The sequence below is a fragment of the Triturus cristatus genome, chromosome 3_2 (genome assembly GCF_964204655.1).
Source record: "Triturus cristatus chromosome 3_2, aTriCri1.1, whole genome shotgun sequence".
NCBI classification, from domain to species: domain Eukaryota; kingdom Metazoa; phylum Chordata; class Amphibia; order Caudata; family Salamandridae; genus Triturus; species Triturus cristatus.
The window spans coordinates 472,376,005-472,403,570 of record NC_140584.1 but is presented as its reverse complement, the minus strand read 5'-3'; the positions used below and the strand labels follow the sequence as shown (position 1 = coordinate 472,403,570).

At 44.0% G+C, this 27,566-nt stretch overlaps 1 protein-coding gene across 2 annotated transcripts in view; it reads left to right on the top strand.

Moving 5' to 3' along the window:
- PDE3B (phosphodiesterase 3B) overlaps nt 1-27,566 on the top strand; it is a 1,362,481-nt gene that overhangs the window by 797,449 nt on the left and 537,466 nt on the right. For both annotated transcript variants that reach the window (XM_085648114.1, XM_085648115.1), the window contains exon 10: nt 24,829-24,966. In XM_085648114.1, the coding sequence (XP_085504240.1) occupies nt 24,829-24,966 (138 nt within the window). The remainder of the gene's footprint in view (nt 1-24,828; nt 24,967-27,566) is intronic.

The following is a 27,566-nucleotide window of genomic DNA, read 5'->3' as shown; positions in this document are numbered from 1 at the left end:
GGCTTTAGACCGTGTACTAGCTACCAAAAACCCAGCAGTGAATGGAGTTAACGGACAATTTTCATTTTTATATTTTACATGTATTGTACTTTTGTATATCTTTTTTATGCTTTACTGGATACCAGAAACAATATTTTTCTACCTCAGATGTACAGCTTTTAGGATAAAAAAATATATATGTCTGTTATTTATAGCTTTTGTATGCCAAAAATAAAAATACATTTTTTACGGCTTTCTGGTTGTACATGTCACTGAGTTGTACTTAATATAACCTTCACTCTGTATACTTTTTGATATTTATATTGTTTTGGCTAGAGCCATATATTAGTTGCATTGTCCATCTGCCACTTCTGCTTTGTGCTACTTCTTAATAATAAATATTTAAAATATTTGATCTTGTTTCATTGCATACTAACTGCTTCATAAAGGTATTAAAACATTCTATTTCATTTCCTGGCCAACCATCGCTTTTATCAAGGATAACATCTAGATTACCACTGCGGCCCGTAATCTATTAACAGTCCCAGTGTGTTTTCTCTGTCTTCTTGTCAAACTTGGAAGAGGCTCCATCAATCTTCCAAGTGCTAATTGGAGTCATATTAAAACCCAAGGAAGAAATTAACAGGCTATGATCATTAAGTAGCGGGTCTATAACCTTTGTCACCCAGCAAGCTAAAAGACATGCATCCCACCATTACATAATCCAAAAATTGTCTCTCCTCCTAGGGCATTGAGAATAAGTTGCGGGCAAATCAGTGGGGTAACCTACCTTTAGATATAACACAGTCCACTTTTTTCAGCTCTGTGGATACCACTTTCCCCTCTCTTATTTGTTCTTATCTTTGGAGGAAAAAGAGCTTGAAGAATCCACAAGGCTTCCTCTTTTTCCACCTCACGTTGTTAGGGAAATACTGTGCACCCTCCCAGGAGCAAATGAATGAAACTCACCGGACACAGCAGGTTGCTTAGAAACAGAGTGAAATTTATTTATTGGTACCCATGCATGCATCATTTCTGATCAACAAGGAAGAAGTCCGGTCCTCCTGCCTTAGGGGCTCTCAGCCTGCTTCTTCCTTGAGTGACTGGTTTCTGGGTGTTATATACATTTTAGTAATGCCATGTCAGCAGAACTAGAATAAGGCACCAAGCCAAATATGGCTAACAGGGATGTGCAAGCTCGGCACCATGCCAATTATAAACGGCTAGATATGGGCAGACCATGAAAGGCTGGCTCGGCCCTGTGTAAGCAAATTGCACAACCAGATAAGGAAACTATCAGGAAGTCAGGACAAGCAAAGTGACCTCTGAGGTGATCTGAATAGCTGTTGAAGCTTGTTCAGTCAAGGTCAGCTAGGAAGCCCTTTGGAGCTCCGGGCCTCATGTTATTGTGCTATATCGAAGTATGTTGTTTTTGTAGTGCATACATATGAATTTATATGGATATATATTTTTCAACATTCCTCTCTTTAGGATAGCTCTATCCTTCATTAGTGTAAAACTAAAATATATATAATATATGTATGTGTGTATGTATATATATATATATATATATATATGTGTGTGTGTGTGTGTGTGTGTATATATATATTCACTTAAAAAAACCATAGGTTTCACACATGTTATAGTTAGGTGGATATTTCACTCGTAAAAAAACAATGATATTCCCCCGTTATAGTTAGTTGAGATAACTATAACTCGCGCACCCGCAATCCTCTGCTCATGACGTCACATATTACATCACTCATGACATGGTCAGTGGCATCACTCATGACATCATCGATGACATCATCCTTGTGACAGAGTGGCGGTCGCGCGAGTTATAGTTATCTCAACTAACTAACTATAAAGGGGGAATTTCATTGGTTTTTTACGAGTGAAATATCCACCTAACTATAACGTGTGAAACCTATGGTTTTTTAAGTGAATTTGCAAGGTTTTTTAAATGCTAATTCCTAACTATAACGTGTGTGAAACCTATGGTTTTTTCAGTGAATTTGTACGTTTTTTTAAATGCTAAGTTATGTATTATTATTTTTTTATATATTTATTTTACAATAAACTACGTATTAAAAAAATTTCAAAATTTTTGTTGTTTTTTTTGTTTTTTCACAGTGCGCGCACCCCCGTGATTTAAAAAAATAAATACATTAAAATGTTTTTTTCTGCCTTCGGGGTCCTTCAGGGACCCCCTGACAAAGGCTATGGGGTCAGGAACTCTCTACCCTGCCCCCTTTTCACGTTCGCCACCTTCCTTTTTCACTCTCGCACTGAAAACAAACAAAATGGCGGCGGACACATCCTGATTTCGACCGATTCGAACGTTGACTAACATGTAACCACCAATCAGAATTACGCTCGCGCACGTTAGGGTGCGCGCACGGTGCGAGCACGGTGCGCGGCTATAGATATGTACGTGCTTTTAACTGCAATTTTCTCAGGAACTACTGAACAGATTGACTCCATATATGCAAAAGGCACATTTCTGAGCTGAGGACTACCTCTCTGCCAAATTTCAAGTAATTTTGTTCAGCCGTTCGGGCTGTACCTTGGACTAAAAGTCCCTATGGAAAATTGCATGGGGAAAACGCGTTTTGGGACCCCCCTTTTTTCTCAGCCCCCGCTTGACGAATCCCCCCCGAGACTTTCAGGGTAGGAGCGGAGCGCCCCAACTATAACTATCTACTGGCGACCGCCAGTAGATAATATATATATATATATATATATATATCTCCTAGTTACATATATTTGGATGGCATTATACAGTGTTTGCATAAAATGCATATATTGTCACATTGATACATCCTGATGAGATAAATATTTTTTGAACATGGACACAATGATATGCTAGTGTTCAATTCATACTACTTCCTGTGCACATTATTTTATCAGCAGGCTGTTGTGATACCGGCAGCATACTCCTAATTAAGTGTCCAACAAATATTGTTTGCTCTATTCAATGCATATTGCTACAGTGTCACTTAGTCACTCAGTTCCAACTTTCTGTAAGTGTCAGTAATTTAAAGGCGCGCAGTGAGTTGTCATCTGCTTTTCCTCCTGGTCCCAGTCCTCTTGTTCAGGGGCGGTTTCACAGACCTGGCCTGTGTTGTCCTCTTCAGTCTATTTTGCTGCAGGTGCAGACCATCACCTTTCTTTGAGAGGACTTTGCATATTTAACTCAACTGCATCAGTTGGTGTCACGTCTCTGACACTTTATGATGGGCCCTCATGGGTCATAGAAATGGTCAGTCCTGTCCTCTACTTGACTGTTGTGTTGCGCAGGTCCTCTGGTGACAGATGTTCATCAGTTTCTGGTACCGTCCTCTTGGGCGTTGGGGTGCTGCCCTGCATCTTGTCTCCTTAATCCATTTATGGCGTTCGTTCACCGTCTGCGGTCCAGTCTACCTAAAACTAAGAGAAACAGCTTTTTTTTTTATCGCCATGACAGTGTCTCCATAGTTGCTTTAGAAGTCCTTTCCCAATTGCAGGCAGTACTAAAGGCAGAGCATCAGGCCATTTGAGGCCTGTTTCAGCACTTGCCTTTACTAATAATCTTTGTTAACATTTTATTTTGAAGCTCATCTTCTCCTCCTGGACTCAAAGTTGGGGGTGGTATGGGGTATGCATGTTATGCCTTATTACCCAAAACATTTTGTGCATAAATGCAGTCACTAAGTGATCTCCTCTATCGCTATTTATGCCCTGGTGTACCCCAAACCTAGGTGAGATGGCTTTTCTGAAGCACTGCATACCTGTTGCTGCATCATTCTAACCTGTTGAACATCCCTCCGTTCATTTTGAGAACGTATCGACCCACACTAACCAATATTTCAATCCATTTACTTGGAAGAAAAATGCATCTGCGCATTCATCACCACTTGTGCAATATCAGAGGGTCCATGCTCCATTCTTGTAAAGGAAAGGAACATACTGCATGGGGCCACAGGCCTCTCATCCCAGTAGGCCCACACTCTTTATTATTCGACTCACATCCAGCATCATCCCACCCTCTGTTTATCTGGTGTTGCAGACCATTGTGCTTCCTTTACATTAGTTTGCAACAATTGTGTCTGAATGAACTTGTATTTATTTGTTTGGAATGCTTTTAATCATTAGTTCCATCTGCACTGGCTCTAACATGCTCTATTTTTCTGCTGTGTCAGCCATGGCATTGCCTTTGACTATTTTAGTAACAGCTCATGTGTGGGCTTCACATTTTATTACAGCTATCCTGTTGTGTAGTATTATTGCTTTTAACAAGTTCCTTAATAAAGGGCCATTTTCAATAAGGAGCCCTGCTTCTGTTATGAATCTGTGATACTTCCCAGTTGGCCAAAAATAAGAACTGCAAAGCATAACGTTAGTAAGTGTGAATGTTAGCAATTGTCCCCTTGTGTAGGGTGTATGCTATTGTTACAGCATACAGATCTTCTTTTTGGGTAGAGGGCAGAGCTGCACATTCAAGTATTGTCTGCTATTGCTATAGCATACCCTGCTCTATAATTAGTGTCTGTCAGTCTGCTGAAAGAACCATCAGTGCACCACAACATGCTGCCGTCATAACCTGTGTGCCTGCCAGCAGAAAAATGTTGTCGCTCCAGATGACGACAACCATACCGAATGTGGCACCTAGATAATACAAGTATAGTCCAACACAATATGAGCCGTCCTCTTCCCCCAATCACTGCAGAAAGCAAAGTCACATAGTAGTGTCCCACAGGCCTATGTCAGCACACCATTGTCCTTTTGCTCTGAAACCGAGCTGGAAAGGCAGTTTGTAGTCAGGCAGTCCCCATGATGGCACATTGCACAATGTATTTTTCAATTTCTTGAAACAGTTTGCAAGTTAATTAGTCATAGCATCTGCATTCAGGGACCCATTGGTGGCAGTAGTTCATTGTCCCCAGGAAGGACAGCATTCTTTTCTTGGTGGACAGGAGCTGACTGGCCTGAACCAATGTTTTTCTGTCAGGTGGCATGCGGCGTGTACCTTGGAAGATCTCATAACCCAGGTAACTCTCCTCGTTTTGGCAGCACTGGCATTTTGACAATGAGGCTTTGTGTCTTCTCTTCTGGAGGTAGTTAAGCAGAGCTACAGTGTCTTTTTCACAGGCCTCAAGTAATGAAGATGTCACAAGGAGGTCATCAGCATACTGCAAAACGATGCTACCACCTTCCAGGCATAGGTGGTCCAAGTATCTCTTTAGTGCCTGCACATTGAAATTGGGACTCGCAGTTTAGGAAGTGCACTGGTTATCTTATAGCGGGACAGCAAAGAGTCTTTCACTCCGTGGATGGACTTAAGTGCTAAAACCCACTGAGGAGAGAAAAATACTCTCGCTCTACAGGTATAAATGATATAGTACTGGTGTCCGGCTCCAAGGGAACCACAAATTCATGAGGTAATTACGTTATGGGGACAGCATGTTTTCACCATCCCCCCTTTTTTTTTTTTTAATATCACTTTATGGGGAGGGCATTTTTCCAAATCTCTGTTCCCTGGTTCTAGATCCTTATTGGTAGTGATCTGTACAGCCATTTCCCTTTAATATTATTCAAACTGCAGTCTAACAGCATCATTCATAATCTCTCCACACATCCACAAGTGCGCTACAGGGGGGTCCATACAACAGCGAATCCTTACTGAAGCTGCAAGCAGCAAGTGCCCTGTTCTAACCTATCCTTACTGTTCTAGGACAAAATTATATATTTTGCAGTTTAGGTCCCGTACCACAATTATGTGTCCGATACTTTTTTAATATAAGAAAAAATCTCACATAGAAGCACATCATAGGTGACCTCTGGAGGGATATAGACATTTACTAACAGTAAAGGGGGTGTCCCTTGTTCTCTGCCAGAGTTAACCTCTTCAGTGCCCCGCCCTTTCCACGCCCTGTGCCGGGCGTTTCATTAGCGGGCGGGGTTCATGACGAGATAGTCTCGTCATGGGCACAGCGCAACCGTGGCCCATGACGAGACCATCTCGTCATGGGCACTGAAGGGGTTAAACAAGGTTACTGCCATAAATAAGTGGCTTCGATCTTGGGAACACTCGTATCTCCACTTAAGTGTATTAGACAACAAAACTGCCAACACCCCCTTTGGTATGCTCCCTCATCGATGGTGTTGGTTTACAATTTAAAGTGATGTAATCATCACACGCCAGCTCTACCATACACCCTGTCTCCTGGAGACAAATCACATCTACTCTTAGTGAGCTGAAGTAATGCAGCTTCACCCTACTGTTTTTTTTTATTCCTGCTGCATTCCAGGAGATAATCTTTAGCTCATTGCTAATTTAGAGGTCGCTGTAAATGGCTACTGTGGGAGAGACTGGATAGTGCACTGGGTAACCAATTCCATCTGAGGGAGTCGTCTTAATGGGTTACTTGGGCAGGGGAGACTGGTGATTCCTTAATAGATACCGGTCTACCATGTTTGCCTAGATGGATTGTTATCCCCCTGTATTCAGTCGAGGTCCCCGCTTTTACGAGACAGTCACAGGGGGCAACTGCCCATTACTCTCAACATGCATTCCATACCCTTCTAAATTTGGAATGACATCAATCCCCCTACATTGCAGGCATTCTGAGAATTTTAAAATACTATTTTCCTTGAGTTTAGATCAAAAAGTTGCCCTTGATTCTAACCCAGACCCTGAGGGCAGTAACAAAATAAAATTAAGGTTGATACCTTGGATTAGTTTCAAATTTTCAATCTCCGAAAGACACTTAAGTAACAAGGACCTATTTAAAATTCTACAAAAAATAGAGAAATAAAGTCCAACATATAAGTATCCACATTACACCATATAGAGTTTGTCCTTTTAGACTGCAAAGTGCCCCTTTTTATGCCGGAGTCCCAAAATGGAGCATCCATTGGATTAAGCGAAGATGGTAAAGCAGAAGGATGATCCGCATGATCATCTACTGTTAACCCTGCGGACCTGGGCCTCGAAAAATCCTAAAAATTTTACTAGACCTGTATGCCTATTGACATGAATAATCTACTCGACCTAATTAAAATGCTCTTAACCCTTAAACTGATTTCAAATTGTGTGATCCTGGGCAAGTATTTTAATTCACTGAAACTGCCTTTTCTTTATCACATATGAGCGCACCATCAAATACGCAATTTCTGCATGTCTGCTGTACAGAAAACTCTTGTTTATGTTTAATAGACTAAACTTTTGCTTCATATATAATACAAATCTAGCCACATATAGGATACACATGACTGCTGACTTGCCTCAGTTTATTAACCACATTGTCATCAGGGGAGCCGCAGGAATGTTTCTGAACTCATGTTTAAAATCTGTCTCTTTTTAATAAATACATAACTAAAGCATAAAGTAGCAGCACACTGTCATTTGCAATCAGCAGATTTTACATTGAATTGTCCACAATTTCCCACTGACATGTGGTTTTAAAACTATATAGCGCACAATGTCTGGAAATCGAGTTTCTGCAAATATTTGTCATTTGCACATCAAGTAGTGTTGTTTTGTTTTGCTCCTATGTTAACTTTTTTTGCATCGCACTTCTGAATTACAAAAATAGTTGTTTCTTAATTCCGGATATATTTTGAAATAATTGTACTATCCATTTACAAGCTGTTTAAATATCCTATTTGAAAAAAAGCGTGACATTTGACAGCTTTTATGTTTAACAATTGTTAGATAAATCAATTGACAGAAAGCGCTAGCTATAATAAGAGAAAGTAAAGTAAAACATAATTTCCATGAATAGATAAGCAACAATTAGTAAAAAGACAAACTGAGATTTGACATCTGTCCTTGAACAGCCAGCAAATGTGTCAAGAGAAAAAGATTTAAAGGCGTCTTTATTGCTCATTCACTTTCTGAATGAGCAAAACACCTGTTTCGTCCAGTTTAAATTAACTCGCCAGCACGTAAATGCTAAAAATAGCTCTACCTGCTAAAATCTCCCTCGACATTGCGAGTGGATTTTTTCGAGGCCTGGGACCTCCTGGCCAGTGGGTTAGCTGAACTACAGTCAGTCCATAGGTTGTTGGGTTGGTTGAAGAATCCGTATTGCGCCCTCTGTGCTTTGTGATGTTTCAATGCTCTCTCTAAAGCGTAACCTCTTTTGGCCCTTCTTCAAAAATCTGCAGTGAAATTTTTCTTCCCTCTACGATTTTTGTACCTCTCTACAACCATTGCCTGAAAGGTACTTGGTTCACCAACACCTAACTCCTGCTTAGACCGGGTGTTGGACCTGGCCCTTTTGGCAGGTTCACCCCTAAACTTTTTGCAATTATCCTGGCCTTTTTCCCTATGTAGTGTTTTAGGCCTCTAGGCACTTTAGCACTGTGTCCCAGTGTAAAGTGCGTGCGCTCTGTTACATGTAGTGAGACTGGCCTGCCCTCCCATAGGAATGCATGGGGGATATGTGTGTCCATGGTAGTTCCTGATGTGAGAGGAGTGCAGGGGCGAGTTTGGTATGTGCGAACTCGTGAGAATAAATGCTACCCAAGGATGTGCGCGGATTTATTATAACTATAGGAGAAGTGCCACTTCTAGAGGTTGGCATGTCTGTGTGCTGTATGATGTGAATTGCCTGTCTGGAGTTTGAGTGACAGGGCTGGGGAATTCCAGTAGCCAGGGTGAGTCTGCCCAGTGGTGAATGGAGAGATCTGCATGTAGATGGGAGGGAGGAGTTGCACCTGGGACCTGAATAGGGCTGGGCCTTCCCTCCACAATGCTGGCTCCACCCCCGTGGTGCGTCTGATGTTCCTGGCCTGTTCTGTGTATAGAAGAGAGGGGCTGAGCAAAACAAAGTGCTCAAGTGCTCCTTAATAGTTGTATCTGGTTCCCCCCTTACCTGTGCCACAAAGGGAAATGTGTGTATAAAAGAAGGGGCTGTGACCCCAAGAAAATGTTCTTGGACTCGAATCTGCCAGGGGGGTGCTGCTGCTGGGTCCCAGCCCCTGAATGCCTGATGGACTTCTGGGACCTTTTTGGATTTATTCTCTTTACCCCAGGACCTTTGCATGCTTCTAGCGCCTGGGAGTGCTTTAACTTAATTGGCCCCCTTTGATTTGAGAGGGAGCCTGTGCCTTGTCTCTGCAGCGCTGGGCTGCGATCTTCTGAGGGAATCCAGACGTTGGGATTCCCCCGCACTGTGTCCTGTTGCGGGTGCCCACCCCGCTTAGCCCGCTTATTTTTGCTTTAAATAGCAGGAGCCCACCCTGCTTTATATTCTAAATTTGGAGGGAGCCTACCCCTCATTGTGACATTATTTTCGCTTTATCAACGAAGCGGGTGCCCACCCCGCGTTCACCGCCGCCGGCCCGATCAAAACCCGAAAGTCAGGCATCCCTACCCGGGACATGGACTGGGCCTGTGAAGCGGCCGGAAGAGGCCGGTGCGGTTCGTTGATGCGAAGCTCCCATGAGGACGGGAGAGCCCCGCGGTAGCAGCCCAAGTCCTGCATGTGTGCATGAAGTCCCGGGCACCAGGAGGGGGCCGGGGAGAAGCGGCTGGAGAAGGCCGCGACCAAGCAGCATTGCAGGCGGGGCTCCCGTGATGAAGAGGGAGCCCCGCGGCAGCCGCAGTGAGACAGAAGAAGCTGCCAGCCTGCGTGTTGCAGCCCGGTGAGTGAGGGCTGGGTGGGATACATGGCCGGCACCTATCTTCCATGAGTGGACCCACCGTAGCGGGCCGCTCCAACGTGAGGGTGCCATTATTGTTTTAGATCCCAGAGTGGCTCCAACGCTTGGGGGAGATATTCATTTACAGAGCCAGTGCGCTCCAAGGGAGCACAGTTGCTTCCTGAGCCTACGTGGCTCCAACGTTTGGCTAATAGTTTTCAGAGCCCTGTGTGGCGCCGACGTGGGCGCCAGTTCTTTTTAGGACATGGTTTTGTTTTAGGAGCCAGCCTGCTCCACCGTGGCCATATTTGCTTCAAGGGCCAGAGGGGCCCGTGTTTGATCCACCATGTCCGCAGATGTTTGGTGACAAGTTCTTTTCCTTGATTGTGGCCTATTTATTTCAGGAGCCAGTGTGCTCCATGGGACATGTTTATTTTCAGAGCCCGATGGGTCCAATGGTTGGCACATTTATTTCAAGGGCCAGTGAAAGCCCATGCCGCATTTTGACTTTCACAGCTGCCCAGCAAGTAGTGGGCAGCTGCAACGTTTAGGTCTTTCTTTTGCTTTGGGGGACATGCCTGAGTTAGGAGTGAGATGCACTCCTTTACCCCTGACATTCACAGCTGCGCAGCACTTAGTGCCAGCTGCAACGTTTAGGTTTTGCGCAGTGGCGCACCCTTGACCTTCGCTGCCTAGGCAGCAGCCCTGACCTGGTGGACATAGGGCATTTGAGCCCCCTTTCTGAGATGGCCAGTTGGCTAGGGGGGGGATGGTTAGATTTATAGGGCGCCTGGCCCTAATATGATTTATGTTCATGTGATTATGCCTACTGTGAGTTATGATTAGGATGTTAGTGTCTAATGCGTTAGACTTCTAATGTGAGTGTGGTGCTAGGAAATGTTATCCATTTAGTATGATTTACGCACCTGTGTTGATACCTCTAAATTGTGCGTCATGATTATGAGGTTGGTTTGCATATAATGGTTTATGCTATTGAAAGTTATTCCCTAAGATGAGTTATGCTTAGGAGGTTAGGGTCTAGTGTGTTTAGACTTTTGAGAGAATTGTATAATGTGGTTATGCTGATGAGGTTGGCGTACAATGCGTTTGCCGCCTAATGTAAGACTGAGCCTAATGTAGTTGATGTTACAGGCTGATGCTAAGTGCCGTGATTACCAGTAGTACTGGTTGTGTTCTATGTTTACGTTAAATTCTACCTCTACTAAGTTCACTTTGTGATGGTTCTGACAGTGGTCCAGGTGGCCCTGTCATGTGTACATAATCCCTTGTAAATATTGCCCAGTGCCAGTTGGCACAGTGTATAATATGTGCATACTACTCAAATGTATTATGATAATACAAAGGCTATTTTTTATATACATAACCTTGTGTGGAGTTTCCTTTGTGGTGGGCCTGGGATGTTGTTGCTGTGTGCGTGCGCAAATGCTTTACACATTGCCTCCAGGATAAGCCTGACTGCTCGTGCCAAGCTACCAAGGGGGTGAGCAGGGGTTACCTTTGGCATGTAACTTCCTTGCCCTGACTAGAGTGGTGGTTTCTGCCTGGCTTAGGCGCACGCCTTAGCCAGCCAGAAATCCCATTTCTAACACCGGGTTTAAAGATCAGGAACACGTCCGGTATTACCATTTGGGATCTTTGTGTTGGAGGTAGAGTCAGATACATTTTATAGAATCAACTGGACTATTGGTATGAAGGCTTTCTTGGTAAGTGTCTTACATTGTGGTTTTTCCTGCCTGGGATCCAAAGTCAGATTGACGACGGGTATCATTCTGCTGATTAATTCTGCCAGACATCAAGGCCTCTTCCATTTCAACTAGCTCTCTGAGGCTTGTGTATTTGTCCTTCTTGCTGCTTACCATTTCCTTCAATATTGCCATCGGAGTGTCAAAGATGCAATCCGATCCACCAACAAATTTTTCTAACAACTATAAAATTCAGGATAGAACTCTTTCCAAACCTAGTAGTTAGGCCGACACATTTACCTTTTGGTCAGGGGGATTGCAAGGTTGTTTACCGCTTACAATTAAGGTCAGACGTTACGGACATATGAGGTAACAAAGAAGGATGATTTGATGGAGTACAGCTTAAGAGCTTTAGTCCCGTGGGGGAGATTGCAGGTGGTGTCCCCACAGACTGAAAATTCTTGATCATGTATTGTAAACCATATCTCCTGCATAAATCTAGATCCAGGTCTGGCAGAGTATAATATTCATCCCAGACTTTTTCAACTATTTGATTGGGAGAGTCCTCTCTGACGGTTATGTGGTTATTGTCCTTCCTCTGAGACTGATAGTGGGCTCTGATAGGGGCGCGGACATGTTGGAAGTAGACATGCAGGCCCCCGCCCCAAGAAGCTCTGAGGCATCCTTATGTGGAGAGACCACATCAGGTCTTGGGCTTGACTTTGCCCTCTCCGACCGCCGCCAGGACGGTCCTTCCACCTTGGAGCCAGACCCACCAGAGCCCTGGGGATACACATTCTCTCTGAGGTACAAAGAGGCCAGCTGTCTGGTTCATGTCCTCTATAGTACCTGTAAAGGTGAACGTCTACCCTTAAAAAAATTAATTTAATAAAGACCCAAAATACTCTAGGTAATAAGCTGCTCAGACCAGAAGCGGAGGAAGGAATCCTCACTGTAACAGCAACTTTCATTAAGCAAGGAGTTCCCCAATTCTTTGAATACACAAAGCCAGTGTGTACGGACTGGTACAGGACCTCAGGGTCATTAATAAAATGCCTTCTTTCTTTTTTGTATCCCCACAAATGCCCAATAGTTTACAGGTTTTGACCCTGTGTTTCGCTTACTTCTCCATCTCCATACACGAGTCAGTATCTTTACTTACATTTCAAGGCTCTCAGCTGTTTATGAGAATGATGTGGAAAGTGACAAAATGTAAAAAAGGAAGCAATGAGAGTCTTTTCTGTTGAACTGTTATAGAAAGATTTCCCTCCTTGGAAAAAGGAGGTTGTTGCAAAAACGTAATTAATTTATGCCGTGGTATTGAAGTTTGAGTGTGTGTGTGTGTGTGTGTTTGTGTGTGTATATCTATCTATCTATCTATCTATCTATCTATCTATCTATCTATATCCACACACAAATGCAATCCACTGTAGCGCGCACTCAGATCAAAGATAAAGGAGACGGTTCAACAAAAAGGGGATTTATTACTGGCGTAAATTCTCCGTGACGCGTTTCGAGCGGAAACCGGTCTTGATCACACGCCGGAGTGCATAGTCTAGAGTCAATACATAATTTGTTTGGAAATCAACAAACGACTACTAGATTCATGGTAAAGGCAGTGGCCATGTTGGAATAGGTGCATGTATGCATATGAATGCTCATTGCATATGCAGCATGCTTTGGTTTGCACAGATTTTTGGCATGCATAAGAAAGCACAATTTGCACCTGTGTACATATAATAATCAGGTTAAATCCATGCATGCAACTAATAAGAACAGACATGGTGCTGCTGATTGAGATAAAGGCAAAATGTCTAAAGCAGCCATGTTGGAACATGTTCACCGGTGGACAGCGTCTGGTTATGTTCTGTGTAGGTCATGGTGTAAATGCGTTAGACAAACAGTGTCAAAATACTGCACAAATACCTTGAAAACATCCTATTGATAGACATGATACCAGAAAAAAAAATACAATGTGGGTTAGCTGTTAGCCCAGTGCTTTCATGTTACTGAAAGGTGGGTGTGCCACGTTTTCCATCGGTTTAGACTTGGCAAGTGCCTTAAAAATCCTAGTGTGCTGTGGTATGTTTGGCTAGTGCCATGGAGGACCAAAATCACATGAGTGTCCAAGTCCCTGACTGAACTACTGATGGGAACATGTGCAAAGACTACAGGACAACGCTACAGTGATGTCACACCCTACAAAAACCCAAATACAGTGCACGTTGTATTTAGTGTTATTCCGTCTACCGGTTCGGGCTGTAGTAGTGTTCAAAACCCCTATGGAAATTAACATGGATAACATGCTTTTCATTTTGCCCCCCCCACCCCCCCTGTTTTTTCTCTCTGCTCCCACTTGACAGATTGCCCCGAAACGTTCCATGCACAACTAGTCACCAGGGCACTTTTTTGGGGATGCCAAGCCATAGCAAACAAGCGCGCTGATTTCCGCAAACTAGAGCAGAAAATGCTCTTGCTTGCTGAAAGCAGAGCAAGTGTCTGTTTCCCTGCCCTCTGTGAAGCAAGCAGGGAACAAACATTGCTTTGACACCCAGGTAGCTGCATGTTTGTATTTCACTCATACAAAACCAGAGACATTCTGCTGTTAGTGAGTTAACTATAACTTGCACCCCTGCAATACACCGCTTATGACCTCACATATTACATCCCTCATGGTCAATGACATCACTGATGCCATCTCAAGTGACATCACTGATATCCCTGGTGAATCTGATCCACTCACTCCAACTTCCCCAGTACCATTCTCAAACCTATTCACTCGCCCATACCGCTCACTCACCCTTAGACATATCCACTTGTATGCCTGTACAGCCACTCACACACTGAGCTAGTCACCCATAGAGCTACTCACACATCTACTCACTCACCCATACAGTCAATCACACAGCCACCTACTCACCCATACAGTTACACTCACACAGAGAGAGAGAGAGAGAGATTCACTTAAAAAACCATAGGTTTCACACACGTTATAGTCAGTTCAGATAACTATAACTCGCGCGCCCGCAATCCACTGCTCATGACGTCACATATTACATCACTCATGACATGGTCAGTGGCATCACGCATGACAGCATACTTGTGATAGAGTGGCGGTCGCGCGAGTTATAGTTATCTGAACTAACTAACGTGGGAATTTCAATTGTTTTTTACGAGTGAAATGTCCAGCTAACTAGAACATGTGTGAAACCTTTGGTTTTTTTAAGTGAATTTGCAAGGTTTTTTAAATGCTAATTCCTAACTATAACGTGTGTGAAACCTATGGTTTTTTAAGTGAATTTGTAAGGTTTTTTAAATGCTAAGTTATGTATGTTTTATTATATTTTTTTTATATATATATTTTTTTAAAGGTTTTTGACCGTGCGCTCACCCCGCGATTTTTTGAAAAAAAAAATGTTTTTTTCACCCTTCGGGGTCCTTCAGGGACCCCCTGACAAAGACTACGGGGTCAGGAACTCTCTACCCTGCCCCCTTTTCACGTTCTCCACCTTTCTTTTTCACTGTCACACACAAAACACACAAAATGGCGGCCGACACTTTCTGATTTCGACCGATTCGAACGTTGACTGACATGTAACCACCAATCAGAATTACGCTCGCGCACATTATGGTGCGCGCACCGTGCACGCACGGTGCGCGCCTATAGATAATTATGTACTTTTAACTGCAATTTTCTCAGGAATTACTTAACAGATTGACTCCATATATGCAAAAGGCACATCCCTGACCTGAGGACTACCTCTTTGCCAAATTTCAAGTAATTCTGTTAAGCTGTTCGGACTGTACCTTCGACTAAAGGTCCTATGGGAAAATGCATGGGGAAAACGCGTTTTGGGACCCCCCTTTTTTCTCAGCCCCCGCTTGACGAATCCCCCCCGAGACTTTCAGGGTAGGAGCTGAGCGGAGCGCCCCATTAGTTTTGACAATTTCGCGAGGATTCGTCAATCGGCGCCAAAGTTATTCAAAATAGAATTTTCAGATTTCCTATGGGAACTCGGTCCTAACTATAACTATCTACTGGCGACCGCCAGTAGATAATATATATATATATATATATAGATTTAAAAAACTGTTACTTTGAGTTGCGGCATGTTTCCTGTTTCGCATTAGCCAGATTACCTGTGACCAAGGGCGAGTATGCCCGAAACGCTTAAGGACTTGAATGCTGGCAAAGGAAATTCTGTGCTCTTGTCGATGTCAAGTAGGGCTGCCTTGCAGGAATAAAGTATTACTCAACGTGTGTGGCCTCCAAGTCTGGTGCTTTGTTTGGTGGAATTGAATGGAGGCCGATCCAGGGTCGCGGAAGGCCCCTCCCCCCGCGAAGGAAGCGGTGTCCAGCGACATCACTGAACGGTGCAATATTGAGCGTTGTGGTTTCTGCAACAAGGGTGAGAACAGTACTGCTATACTCGCAGCCGTGCAGAAACCCACTGTGGCAATATAATTTAATTTGGAACTGGCAACCGCTATTATCAAAAACTTACCTTGTGAAAGAACTCTAAGTTCCAGGATGCAATGCGCAGACACGCCCAGTGGGCGAGATTTAAAAAACTGTTACTTTGAGTTGCGGCATGTTTCCTGTTTCGCATTAGTCAGATTACCTGTTACCAAGGGCGAGGATGCACGAATCGCGTAAGGACTTAAATCCTGGCAAAGGAAATTCTGTGCGCTTGCCGATGTCAAGCAGGGCTGCCTTGCAGGAATAATTTAAATGAAGTATCTCAATGTGTGTGGCCTCCAACTCCGGTGCTTTGTTTGGAATATATATATATATATATATATATATATATATATATATATATATATCTCTCTCTCTCATGACATAGTGTGTAGTGATATATTTTATAATCAAACTGGATGCCATTTATTGATTTAAGGTATCCCTAAGCCTCAGACATGGTTGATACATTTCATAGCTTTAGTAGACTCAGAAGCCATTTTGTTGAGGGTAGTACATTTGGACATTTCTGCAGAGCGTAACCTTGTTTTCAATAAGGCCAACTGGAAGCTGGATTTTGTGAGAATTAGCTTTATTGGATTCATGAACGATATGTTCTCCAAGAATATTTTGTACTTTCGCTAGGAGAAGATTCTGTAAGGTTCGGTCACGTGCTTAGGTTGAATAGACTTGCATTGAGAGAGAACCTGTATGTGTCCTAAATTAATGTTTTTGAGCTTCTGCTTGTACTGACCCTTTTCTAGTGAGAGCTCTAGTCAAATTGAAATGAAAATTGTCTTTTAATGAGGTGTGGATAAACAGGTGCCCAAGATGGCCCCGTGGGGTTGAAGCTCCAGGGCAGAGTGCCCCATCCACTGGCATTGTTATGCTGCTGACACCGTGTACATAGAGCAATCCTTCCTCCAGGGATGACTGCGTTCCCGATGATGCAACCTGCGGCCTACCATCAGCGGCTGACTACTGCGGCCTGATGTGGGCCTTGGAGGTCCTGCAGCTGAGGGTGGGGCCACAGAACATACTGGCCTTACACACAGCCTGCTGAGCCTACACCGCGGCTGCCACTGGGACTGGAGATCCTTGGCATCGACATGTGTTGCAACACCCATTATGGTAAGACTTTGGGCCTAAGCTTAAAATACTATTGGGCCGCGTGGCCATGTGAGGAGCGAATTGCGTGTCAGACCGCATCTGCAACAGGACTACAGCGCACAAATTCCCATTGCTACATGCCAGAGGCTGTCTTCACGCTGGGCGGCGAAGATCGTGCCTCTGTGTGCTAACCTCAGTACGCTGTGCCCATGAATGCTGCCCTCGTCAATATGATGGGGGGAGGTAGCTGTGAACTAGCCATAGCGCGATCACGCTTCACAATTAAACCAGGCCTCACATTAGCAAGCGCTCTCCACCTGCTGATGGGACCCAGTATTTAAGAAGCCAGTGGCTGCGCAGATGACAGCGGGGGGGATAGTAAACTGCACTTCCCAGCATATTGCACCCAACGCAACACCTTACAGCACCCTGTCTGAAAAGAAAACCTACCCCAATGGCTGCTTGACAAGCCGTAGGAACAGCACAGACTATCCACGAACCTGGAGTGATCTATCCTCCACTTAACACCCACGAACCCGCTATTACATTGCCACTGCCGTGCACATGATGGGGCGTGGTGACCCCAAGCAAAAGAAACTCTCCTTCAATCCGGCAATTCCCTATTATGACAGAGAGGAGCCCCCACACGATGACCCTGCCCCATTGCCAGTAGATAGCGCGGCCAGCATTATGGCAGAGCTTGGTGCCAGATTGAGATCAATTGGCGCCGGCTTTGACACCCTTGCAGTTGACTAGATCATATGGCAGAGCAAACATATCACCACATGGCCTGCCTGGCCGGGCGGAACAGAGAATCTCCGTGATGAAGGACGCCTCCTCCAACCTTATGACACGCCTAGACAAGGTAGATCGCTTACACAAATCAACAGTAGCCAAAAAGTAAGGCCTAGAGGCGCATTTTTGTATAAATAATCTGCGGATCATGAGAGTGGCCAAAACCACAAACAATGGACTCCCTGACATGTTTATGGGATTTGTAACGCGCGCAGCTACTCAAAGTGCGCCCAGGCGCAAGCCTTAGGATTACAAAGCTGAGAGTGCCTCAGAGAAAAGAATAGGGATTAGATAAAAAGGAAGGTCTTAAGCCTCTTCCTAAAGAGCCAAGTATTCTAAATACTGTTTAATTCCAGAGGGAGTTGGATCCATGCCACAGTAGCTCTATAAGCAAGGGAGCCACCGCACACCATTTTAAGTCGAGAAGCTACTTACAGAGCAGATAAGACCTCACCAAAACTTTTGTAGTGTAGAGAGCTCACAGATCAATGGGCCCACTCCCTCCTCCTCCTGATGCACCACCCTGTCCGATCATAGCTCGTCGTCTCAACTACAGAGGAAGTAACACAGCGCTGCACCTGGCCAGGGACCTCAGGCCCCCTCCATTATCAGGGCTCGAAATTCCCTTGTCCCAGACTTCACATTAGTCATACAGGAGGTGCAGCGTAAATTCTCAGTTGTAAAAAGCACCCTCTGAAATCAAGGACTCAAGTACAGCATGCTCTACCCTGCACGTCTGTGTGAATGTCAAAGGACAAGTGATTTTCAACACCCCTGCCGATGCTGCTCCATACTGCAAGCAACACTACAGAGGAAACGGATTCTCGCACCACACCACAGCCGGCAACAGGTTTTTGTGCCTATTACAGCTCATTCTTATGGCCAGGTCTGTATCTGATTCACAGGTGTGTCCCATTTATTTGTCAAGACCAATCATCGACAATGGCAGATATGTACTGATGGCTGGCAATCTAGCCTGCCAAACAGTGTTGCTAATTAATGTCTATGCACCCATTACCAATTTCCCTGAATGCTATAAGGCCCTTTCCGCATTGATGGAGCGTACACAGGTAGAACTGATTTTAATGGGGGGTGGGGGGAGGCGGGGTTGATTTTAACGAATATGACTCTTTACTGCGCGAGTCATTACATCGCGTGCCTTGACATCAAGGTCGTTACAAAGACCGCATTGTTACCACGCAATGCCATTACTACGCAAGTCAATACATTGACTTGTAATAGATGGCGCTGTAACATTAGGAATGTATGATTTACTATTCCAACTCCAGCCTACGCAACAGTAGGCAAGGTGTTTGAAAACTATACTATTCCTTATGTTAAAGCGTCATCTACTGCAAGTCGATGTAATGACTTTCTTAGTAATGGCATTGCGTGATAACGCGGTCGTTGTTATGACTGTGTTGTGAAGGTATTGTGGTATAATGTCCGTGATGTAAAGGTTGTTTCCCAATTTTAATGACTTGCAAACCCTTCCTGGACTCCACCAGCTCGATAACTAGTGCCAAACCCTGCTCCTTGTGCATTCTTCATGACATTGATACTTTCCAACTTACAGACATCTGGCGCACCCGCCACTCCCACATCAAAGATTATACGTTCTATTCCACTCCACATGGTATGTGAACCTGGATAGATTACTGGTTCATATCTCACGCAGCCCTTTTGCGGCTAGTGGATATCACACACATGGCCGTGACCTTTCGGACCATGCCCTAGTTAAGGTAGCTCTAAACATCCCATACCCAGGCCCCACAGCTCTGCAATGGCGCCTCCCAGAAAATGCATTACATGACTGTTCAAATCAGAACTCTGGGACACCATAAATGAATACTTTGAACTAAATTCCAGGTCTATCACCAAGAATGCCACTCTGTGGGAGACCTTCTAGGCATACATCCAGAGTATGCATTGCTAAACATGCAGGGATCCTTAATGTATTTGCAATTACTTATCCTGAGTGAAGTGGGAATTGTGGGACATTGCCTCAATGCACAGCACCGAGAACACCCAACTACATAGGCGTTCGATATTAGTAACTAAATTTCAAGACCGAGCTGAGCGAGAAGTGGGTGAGCTTGGCAAATATGCATACGCGCAACAGTATGGCGAGTGAGACGAGGGCACACATTAGTGCAGCTCTTGCGTCCTAATTTTCCTAGCACTTGAGTGACTAGCCTCCTCACTGAGGAGGGTACGCCTGTTGAAGACAACTCTTGTGTTGCCCAAGCACTCCTGACTGATTATCATCAACTATATACTATGTGTACTTCAGATGACCCAGGTGTGATGGCTACATACTTAGCTGAGGTGGCATTGGTATTGCTAATAGGGGGACAACAGCAATTTTTCGCAGCACCTATGTTACGTGCAATCGATGACCTAGATGGCTGCAAGGCCTGGGTCTTGACAGACTTGAGAGTAATTTTTTGCAAAGTCTACAAGCACATCTTGGCACCACACTGCTGGAGGTCTAAGCAGAAGCACTGGAGGATGGTATTTTCTCCCACTCTTCGGGAAGCCGTGATCACCCCGTTGTTGAAGCCTGGCAAGCTTGCACACCTATGCACTTCGTATAGGCCATTATCGCTCCTCCGTTACGATAACAAAATACGGGCTAAGATCATTGCCACACTCCTACCTGCTAATCGAGCAGATAATCTCACCCATTCAGACAGGCTTCGTACCACAACGGTCGATTACATCAACCTCCGCACCACATTTGCTGCTCTGAATCAAATCTCCCAAACTCTTCTGGCAGCAGTCACACTTTTAGATGCTGAGAGGGCATTTGATTTGCTTGAATGGTCTTTTCTGAAGGCAACCTTATCCAAACTAGGACTATCCTGCGGCTTCAATGATCCCATTATGCTACTATATGCTGGACCCACGGCCCGCCTGAGAGTGGGTGGCTCACTCACAGATGCCTTCCCGATGACTAGGGTAACCCGCTAAGGATGTCCCCCCTATCGCCTTTACTTTTTAATATCGCTCTGGACGCCTTAGTCTGACAACTACAGGAACCTCCTCTACATAGAGGACTGCGGTTTTGGAATAGGCCGCTCTTGGTATGTATGACTGCAGACCATATTCTGCTACTTGTCCAAGACACCCCATGCATTTCCCCCCCATCATACGAGCGATAATACAATTTAGGCTTCTATCCGGACTATCTATAAACTGGAGCAAATCTGAACTTTTTCCATTCACAGTTACAACCATCCCATGTGACCTAGAATACCCCCTCCACTGGTGCAGGAAGTCTCTCCACCCCACCACCCCCCGGATACCTCTGTATCACTCTCCACTGGTAGAAAGAGAAAGTGAACACCAGAACTATGGCCCCTCCATCCACAGACTCACTGCCCAGATAGACATATGGATTAAACTACCGCTGTCCATCACAGGGCGGATTACCATGATCAAAATCATGGTGTTCCTGTGCTTCTTATACTTGTTCTTAAACATACCAGTTACGTTAACCAATAACTTTTTGCCACCTTGCGAAGTCTCTTAACTCTCCTAACCTGGGTGGGCTGAAACCCCAAATGAGTTGGGAGACTGACTTTCATGTGACCGAGGTGGCTTTGGTGTCCTGGATTTTCAACTATACTATTAAGTAGTGCAATGTCGCTTTTCTTATTACTGGTATCAACCCGACATCAGGCTCTCCCAGTCCCACCTGAAACTAGGACAAGACTAGGCAGAGGAACTCCCTCTATCCTCCATCCTACCAGTGGGACTCCCACACGACCCGGCAGATATACAAACACACACCATGCTCTGCTGGGCATGGTCCAAACTATGGAGATACCTGGGTGGCAGGTTACTATATTTTCTCAACCTACCACTCACCAATAACCCATGGCTGCTCGGACTCATGACTACTTGTACAGCGTACTTTGACAGCTTATCAACTACACACAGTGGGGATCTCTTTACGAACAGTAAGATGAACATACATGCTCATGGCCACTGGGGCTCCACACCCATACACTGCTTTATCTTCCTCCAAATGCACGGCACACTACCTGATAAACTGCCCACATATCACGAACAACTGCCCCTCCCCTTGTCATTGGTCATTTCGACCACGGAAATTAGCATATTAGTCTCCAGACTATTCCAATCAAGCCTAACATTGAAGTCAACAGGAACTGAAAGATCCTGTGTGGCATGGGAGCATGAGTAGTGGCACTAATGCTAGACAAAACCTGACATTATTGCTGCACATAAACGCAGATGATCTCTACCAACCATAGGCATAAACAGCTTCATTACAAGTATACACTGCATATACACTACAGCAAAGGCCCTGGCGAAGATAGATTCCTCGATCACACCAACGCCCCAAATGCTCAGCCGATTATGATGATTTTGTTCAATAGGTTTGGAATTGCACTGTCATCTATACGTACTGTTGGGCAAGGGGGGAGTTTTCGCATTAATTTCAACCATGATGGACATACCATTGACCAACACCCAATGATGGCACTGCTGGAATATGTCAAACAACTAAGTACAGGACTAAGATGCTTCACTGTCCTCACACTGGTAATGGCAAACAGATGGATAGCATTTTACTGAGGGGGCAGCAGCAGTGTCCTCACCAGAGATGATTGGCTGAAAGACCTGATCTACTAGGACACCACTAGCTAAATGTATGCTTCATTGCAGCCACCAACCTACAGACCCAAAGACACTTGGCAGCACCTCTGAGCCTAGCTATTAACTTTAGAAACCATTGGCACTGATGATTCCGCAGACTAAACTTGGTAATCCATATCACTTGTAATCCCTGTAGCAGAATACTCCCTGGGCTTTGTATGTACAGGTCACCCTCTTCATCATCTGTACCCCATGTATGGCTTCGTATTGACTCATATAAGCATGATGCCTTCAATCTCACTTGTTAAATTACACATTTTTCTGATTCTGCTTGATCGCAGATGTACGCTATATGACCTGTGCAGTATTATTTATTTGTCCTTGCAAAATTGAAAAATAAAGTTGAATTATTTTTTAAAAAAATCATTTGCGATGCTGCTTGCTATTTTGTTGTAAACATAAGTTACTTTGGGTTTCATCGCTGTGTTCTATTTTTAACATGTCCTGTCACTGAGTAAGGATATTTGACACCTGTGATCCTCGGGAGCGAAGCCAGGTCTCACCTTCCCCGAGGATACCATAGGTTTCCCAGGAGGAGATACCAGGGAACCTATTGATAACCCCAGGGATCGATGAGTAATTTGGAACTTCCACGAGTTTTGATACCAGAGGACTCAAGGGGCGAGGAAACAGCTAGACGATACTGTAAGACAAAAAGGACAAAAAGGACATTCAACATTAATACCCTCAATTAATGTATGTACCCAAGATGACGTGCTATGGCGTGTTATCCCCATCATTGAAACTGTGCATGGTCTCAACTCACCTTTAGATGTGAACCAACAAAGGCCTCTTAATAAGCTTAAGGCAATCTGGTCTCGCTGTTAGTATCTCGTCGTGTTCACAAGACTTGTGGGAGTTCTAGTTTAGTAGGTGGAAGTTCCTTAAAGCAGATGAATAGTGATCGATAAAGTTTTGGCAGTCTTGAATAGTGATCGATAAAGTTTTGACAGTCTTGAATATTTACTTTTCAGTGGAGAAACTATATCGCATTTGTGTACAAGTTGCCTTACTACAATGTTAATTCACTAGTTTGTTTTTTTGGTGATACTTGATAGCCGTTGTGAAGTAAATTCACCTGAGACTCAGGAGTTAGTTCAGGTGCGGTAGAAAAAGGGCGAGATAAAGATGTCTAAATCCAACCTCAATTTCATTAAAAAAAAAAAATGTTGCTCCCTTTAGAGAATAAGTGCAGAGGAATCTTCAGCGCGCTAAACGTTCTTTTATGAGACGTCCTTGTAGTTGTTGTGAAGCAGAGCGTCTGTTATGGCGTGCACAGAATCGCCGTGGACGGCGCGCTGGAAAAAAAAAACACCTCTGCTGGCATGAAGTTGAACGCCGAAAGGACGTGCACCAGAATGCTGACTGAGGCGTTCGGGGATCACCTCCGCCGAGTTGAAGCAAAGCGCAGCAATGTCGAGCCAAGGAACGTCGTGAGTGACGTGCAAGGGAACACCTTAGTCGGGTTGTAGCAGGGCGTCGTACTGTTGCGCAGAGAAACGCCGGGATTGGCGTGCAGATAAACACAGTTGATTGTAAGCAGGAAAAAGTTCCAAGTTGTGCCAGGAAACGCCGCGGAAGGCGAGCGTCAGTCCAAGAGTAGAACTAGAGCTAAATTAATTGCCGTAGCAACCGGGATCGGCAGGGATTCCAAAACAAATTGGAGAAGCCAAGCAAGGAAGGAGAGGGGCGGTTCTTATTTCAAAGGACACAAGAATTCTGATTTGTTTATCCGATATCACGTGACTAAGTTCCTGAGCAATTGGATTCGTTGCCAAGGTATGTAGAGACCACACACAATTACCCTCTCATCCTAGTGCATTATGGTACTAGTAGTGAAAACGGGGGGGGGGGGGGGGGGGGAAGTATGGTCGTTCTAGGTGCGTGACGGTTTGCGGGTAACATGTCCCTTCCTTGATGTAGAACCTCTTACTTTCAACACTACTTCAGTGACAGTATTGAACACTCAAAAAAGCTATCACTGTGTTAAGTAAGAGGTCTGTATGAGCCTATGATGGTCAGATGGCCAAAGTGAGTGGCAGACCCAGTGATGAAGCATTCCACTTATGTGAAGTGTGTGTTACCTTTTGTTTGTAACAGAACCCTGTTCGACAAGAGAGACCTAACTCAGGCAAGATGAAATGGTCTCACAAACCTACGTGTACAAGAAAGTATCTTTATTGTGTTTTGGTACTACAACACCATGTCAGCCTGGTTATGGTTGAATGGGTAGGTTCCGTTAAAGTCCCTTTATAATATCTTATTCCCCCTTCTTTGTGGTTTTCCAGTTAGATAGAAACCAAAAGCAGCATTGGAATGCATCTTCACAGCATAGCAGATGGTTGTGGTTTATTATTGCAATATCATGTGTTAAAATAAAAATGTACTTGTTTATTGGTCCTGTGGAGCATCAATGATTATGAAGAAAAATAGATATATTAAAGACATTTTGTTTATTTTTTTCAGATCATTGAGGATTTTTCTTTAGAACTAATGCCAGCAGAAGATCATGAGTCATTAATAAGCAAATTGAACAACTGGAATTTTCCAATTTTCGATCTTGTGGATAAGACGGGTGGCAAATCTGGAAGCATCCTTAGCCAGGTAATTTGGGTGTTTTTCACACATTTTCCAAATCTTCTGCCAACCTGAAACCCTTCAGAAGGTTATTCAAATTTCCCAAAATGCCTTCATTACACTATGATCTTTCTAATTTCCTATGCCTCAAATAAATATTTCCTGTGTATTTTCTAACCATTTTTGTGGCCTTACCTATCAGCATTACATACCACGTTTAGAAGAATCATGTTGTTCTCAGACTTTTTATCTTTTCTCAATGTTGCAAACTTTGCTCAATATGGAATATGCTTCCAACAGGGATCCTCCATAGGTTCCTATTACAATTCTTAACTGAGAATGCAGAGGAATTCAGACCACATTTTACACCAGTGTGTGCAAAATATAACATTTAATCCACTAACAAATAGCATTTATGTACACAAACATTGTAAGTGCATAATTGCCAATGACAGTTAATGATATACACTCTTTAAAAGAAGCGGTCCAAGAATGCATATCATCAAATTAGGTCCCCTAATGCTGATTTTTTTTTTTTTTTTCTTTCAGATTCCTGTTATTTAAAGTGCCTCAAAAGTATGTCAGGATTAGCATAGAGGTGCCAGTTTGTCTCCTGTTGTATGATGTGATGAGCTGCCCAAGTAGTGTATGTTCCATTAGTCCCAAGGGTGTGTGCATTCTACATTGGATAAGCAGCAATATTCATAAATTGTGAAACATTCTTATGAACAAGTTTCTTCTTCTGGTGGCACGGTCAGTCACATTTGCTGTCCACTGGTGCTCCTATCTATTTGAGTCCATATTGGTGATGTCAGTTCACTGCTTTCTGGTACTGATGACCTTGTGTATATGAAGTATACAAAATAGTGATGGATGTAATGGTTGAATTAATCTCAGGCCAGAGAAGATTGATTTGCATATGGCTGGATCCAAACTGCGATAGTATACATGAGTGCAATGCCCTGGGTGGGATGGCAATTCCCAGATGTGGGCTCCGTGTGCACTGTAACAATCTATACCTGACTGAGGTGTCCTAATAAGGGTGAAACCAGTCTTGGGTTGCTTGTGTTCTGATTCAGGAAGGAACTGGCCTGGCAGTTAGGGTGGAAATGTTTCTACTTGAGGAGGATCAAGACTGATTTGCGTATTGCTGGGTCCAAACTGAGGCAGCATTGTTCAAAATAGCTTTAGTCTGGGATGCGGCCCCAAGTAGTTACCAGTGGCTGAGATTAATTCAAGCATTCCACCCCTCACTTATTTGTATACTTCGAATCTTATGCATATGGCATTTCCCCAATTCTTAACTTGATTTGTGAGTACTTCAGAATAGCCAAGTCGCAATTAAAGTTTGACATATGGAGACTAGAAGATGTATGAGGGCCTGGAGTCCCTTCATTGTGGGAGCAGGGAAGACAATGGTCTTTATTGACCATTTACGTCTGCAGACCTGTGAAACAGATGTATTTGCAGATGTATCCCTGAATACATAGGATGTTCATGTATGACTATTTTAAATGTGATGCCATTAATCCAGGGACTCTAAATTGCATACAATTGTTCTGGAAATTTTCAGTAGCAGTGGTTTCACACAGACAAATCTTGCAGGGAAGATGTAATGTGTTCTATTGAAAGGGCTGCCATTGCAAGCATTGTTGCTGGTAAATGTATTCCATTCTTTTAGCTAAGCCTAAAGCTGGTCGATTAAACATGGAGGCAGAAAGTTATTAGGCAAACTTCAGAAGACCAGCAATCAGAACTGCACCAAAACTCCAAGACCCCTCTCCCCCCAAAGTCTGCCTTTTCCTTGGAACAGAAATAGTCTGGTGCTGGGGAGTGGAGCACAATGCCAAGACAGGTCTAAGCCCTTGCCCCTTACCCTCCCCCCCCTCCCCCCCTGTTTTCCCCTGGGGGAGGGAGGAGTGCAATTAGGATGTTTACCACTGATCTGCCAGCCCAGGGAGTCAGAAAGCACACTAGGCCATCATTGGGGAAAAGTAAAAAACAAAACGGGTTGCAAGATTTGCCCATCCTAGCACTACACTGCATCCCCAGTCTATCTGCCATCCGTGAGAGGCAGAGTGCAGTTTTGTTTTCTCAAAATTAAAACCAAAACAATCCAAATTTCCTCTTTTTCCAGGGGTGAGAGAAAGACTGTTAGGCCCATAAAAGGTGTGGATCGAGCCTGATGTTTGAGCAGGGTGGCACCCAGCCAATGTATTTTTTTTATTTTCTTTACCCAATCTTAAAATCTCTGGCTAGTGGATGTATCCCTGCTTGGGATAATCATTCTGTGACAATCTCCAAGCAAGGATTCTCTAGGGAGTGGTACCATTGGAAAGAAGATATTCACCCCTTAAGGTTACTCAATTTTGTAATTCGGACATTGGAACTCCAGCCCATTAGTTAATTTCATTGCCCTCGCTGCCTAACATCCCAGGCACTCCTTTCTTGCACAATGCACTGCTCGTACCTTCTGTTTGTTTAAAGTGAGAACATAGAAGATGAAACAAATAATTAATGAAAAGTGCATCAGTTAAGGATTGCACAGACTCCAATCAAATTCACGAAGAAATGATATTTCTTCATAGTTATTTATTCATGTTGTACACAATGTTCAGCAAATGTAG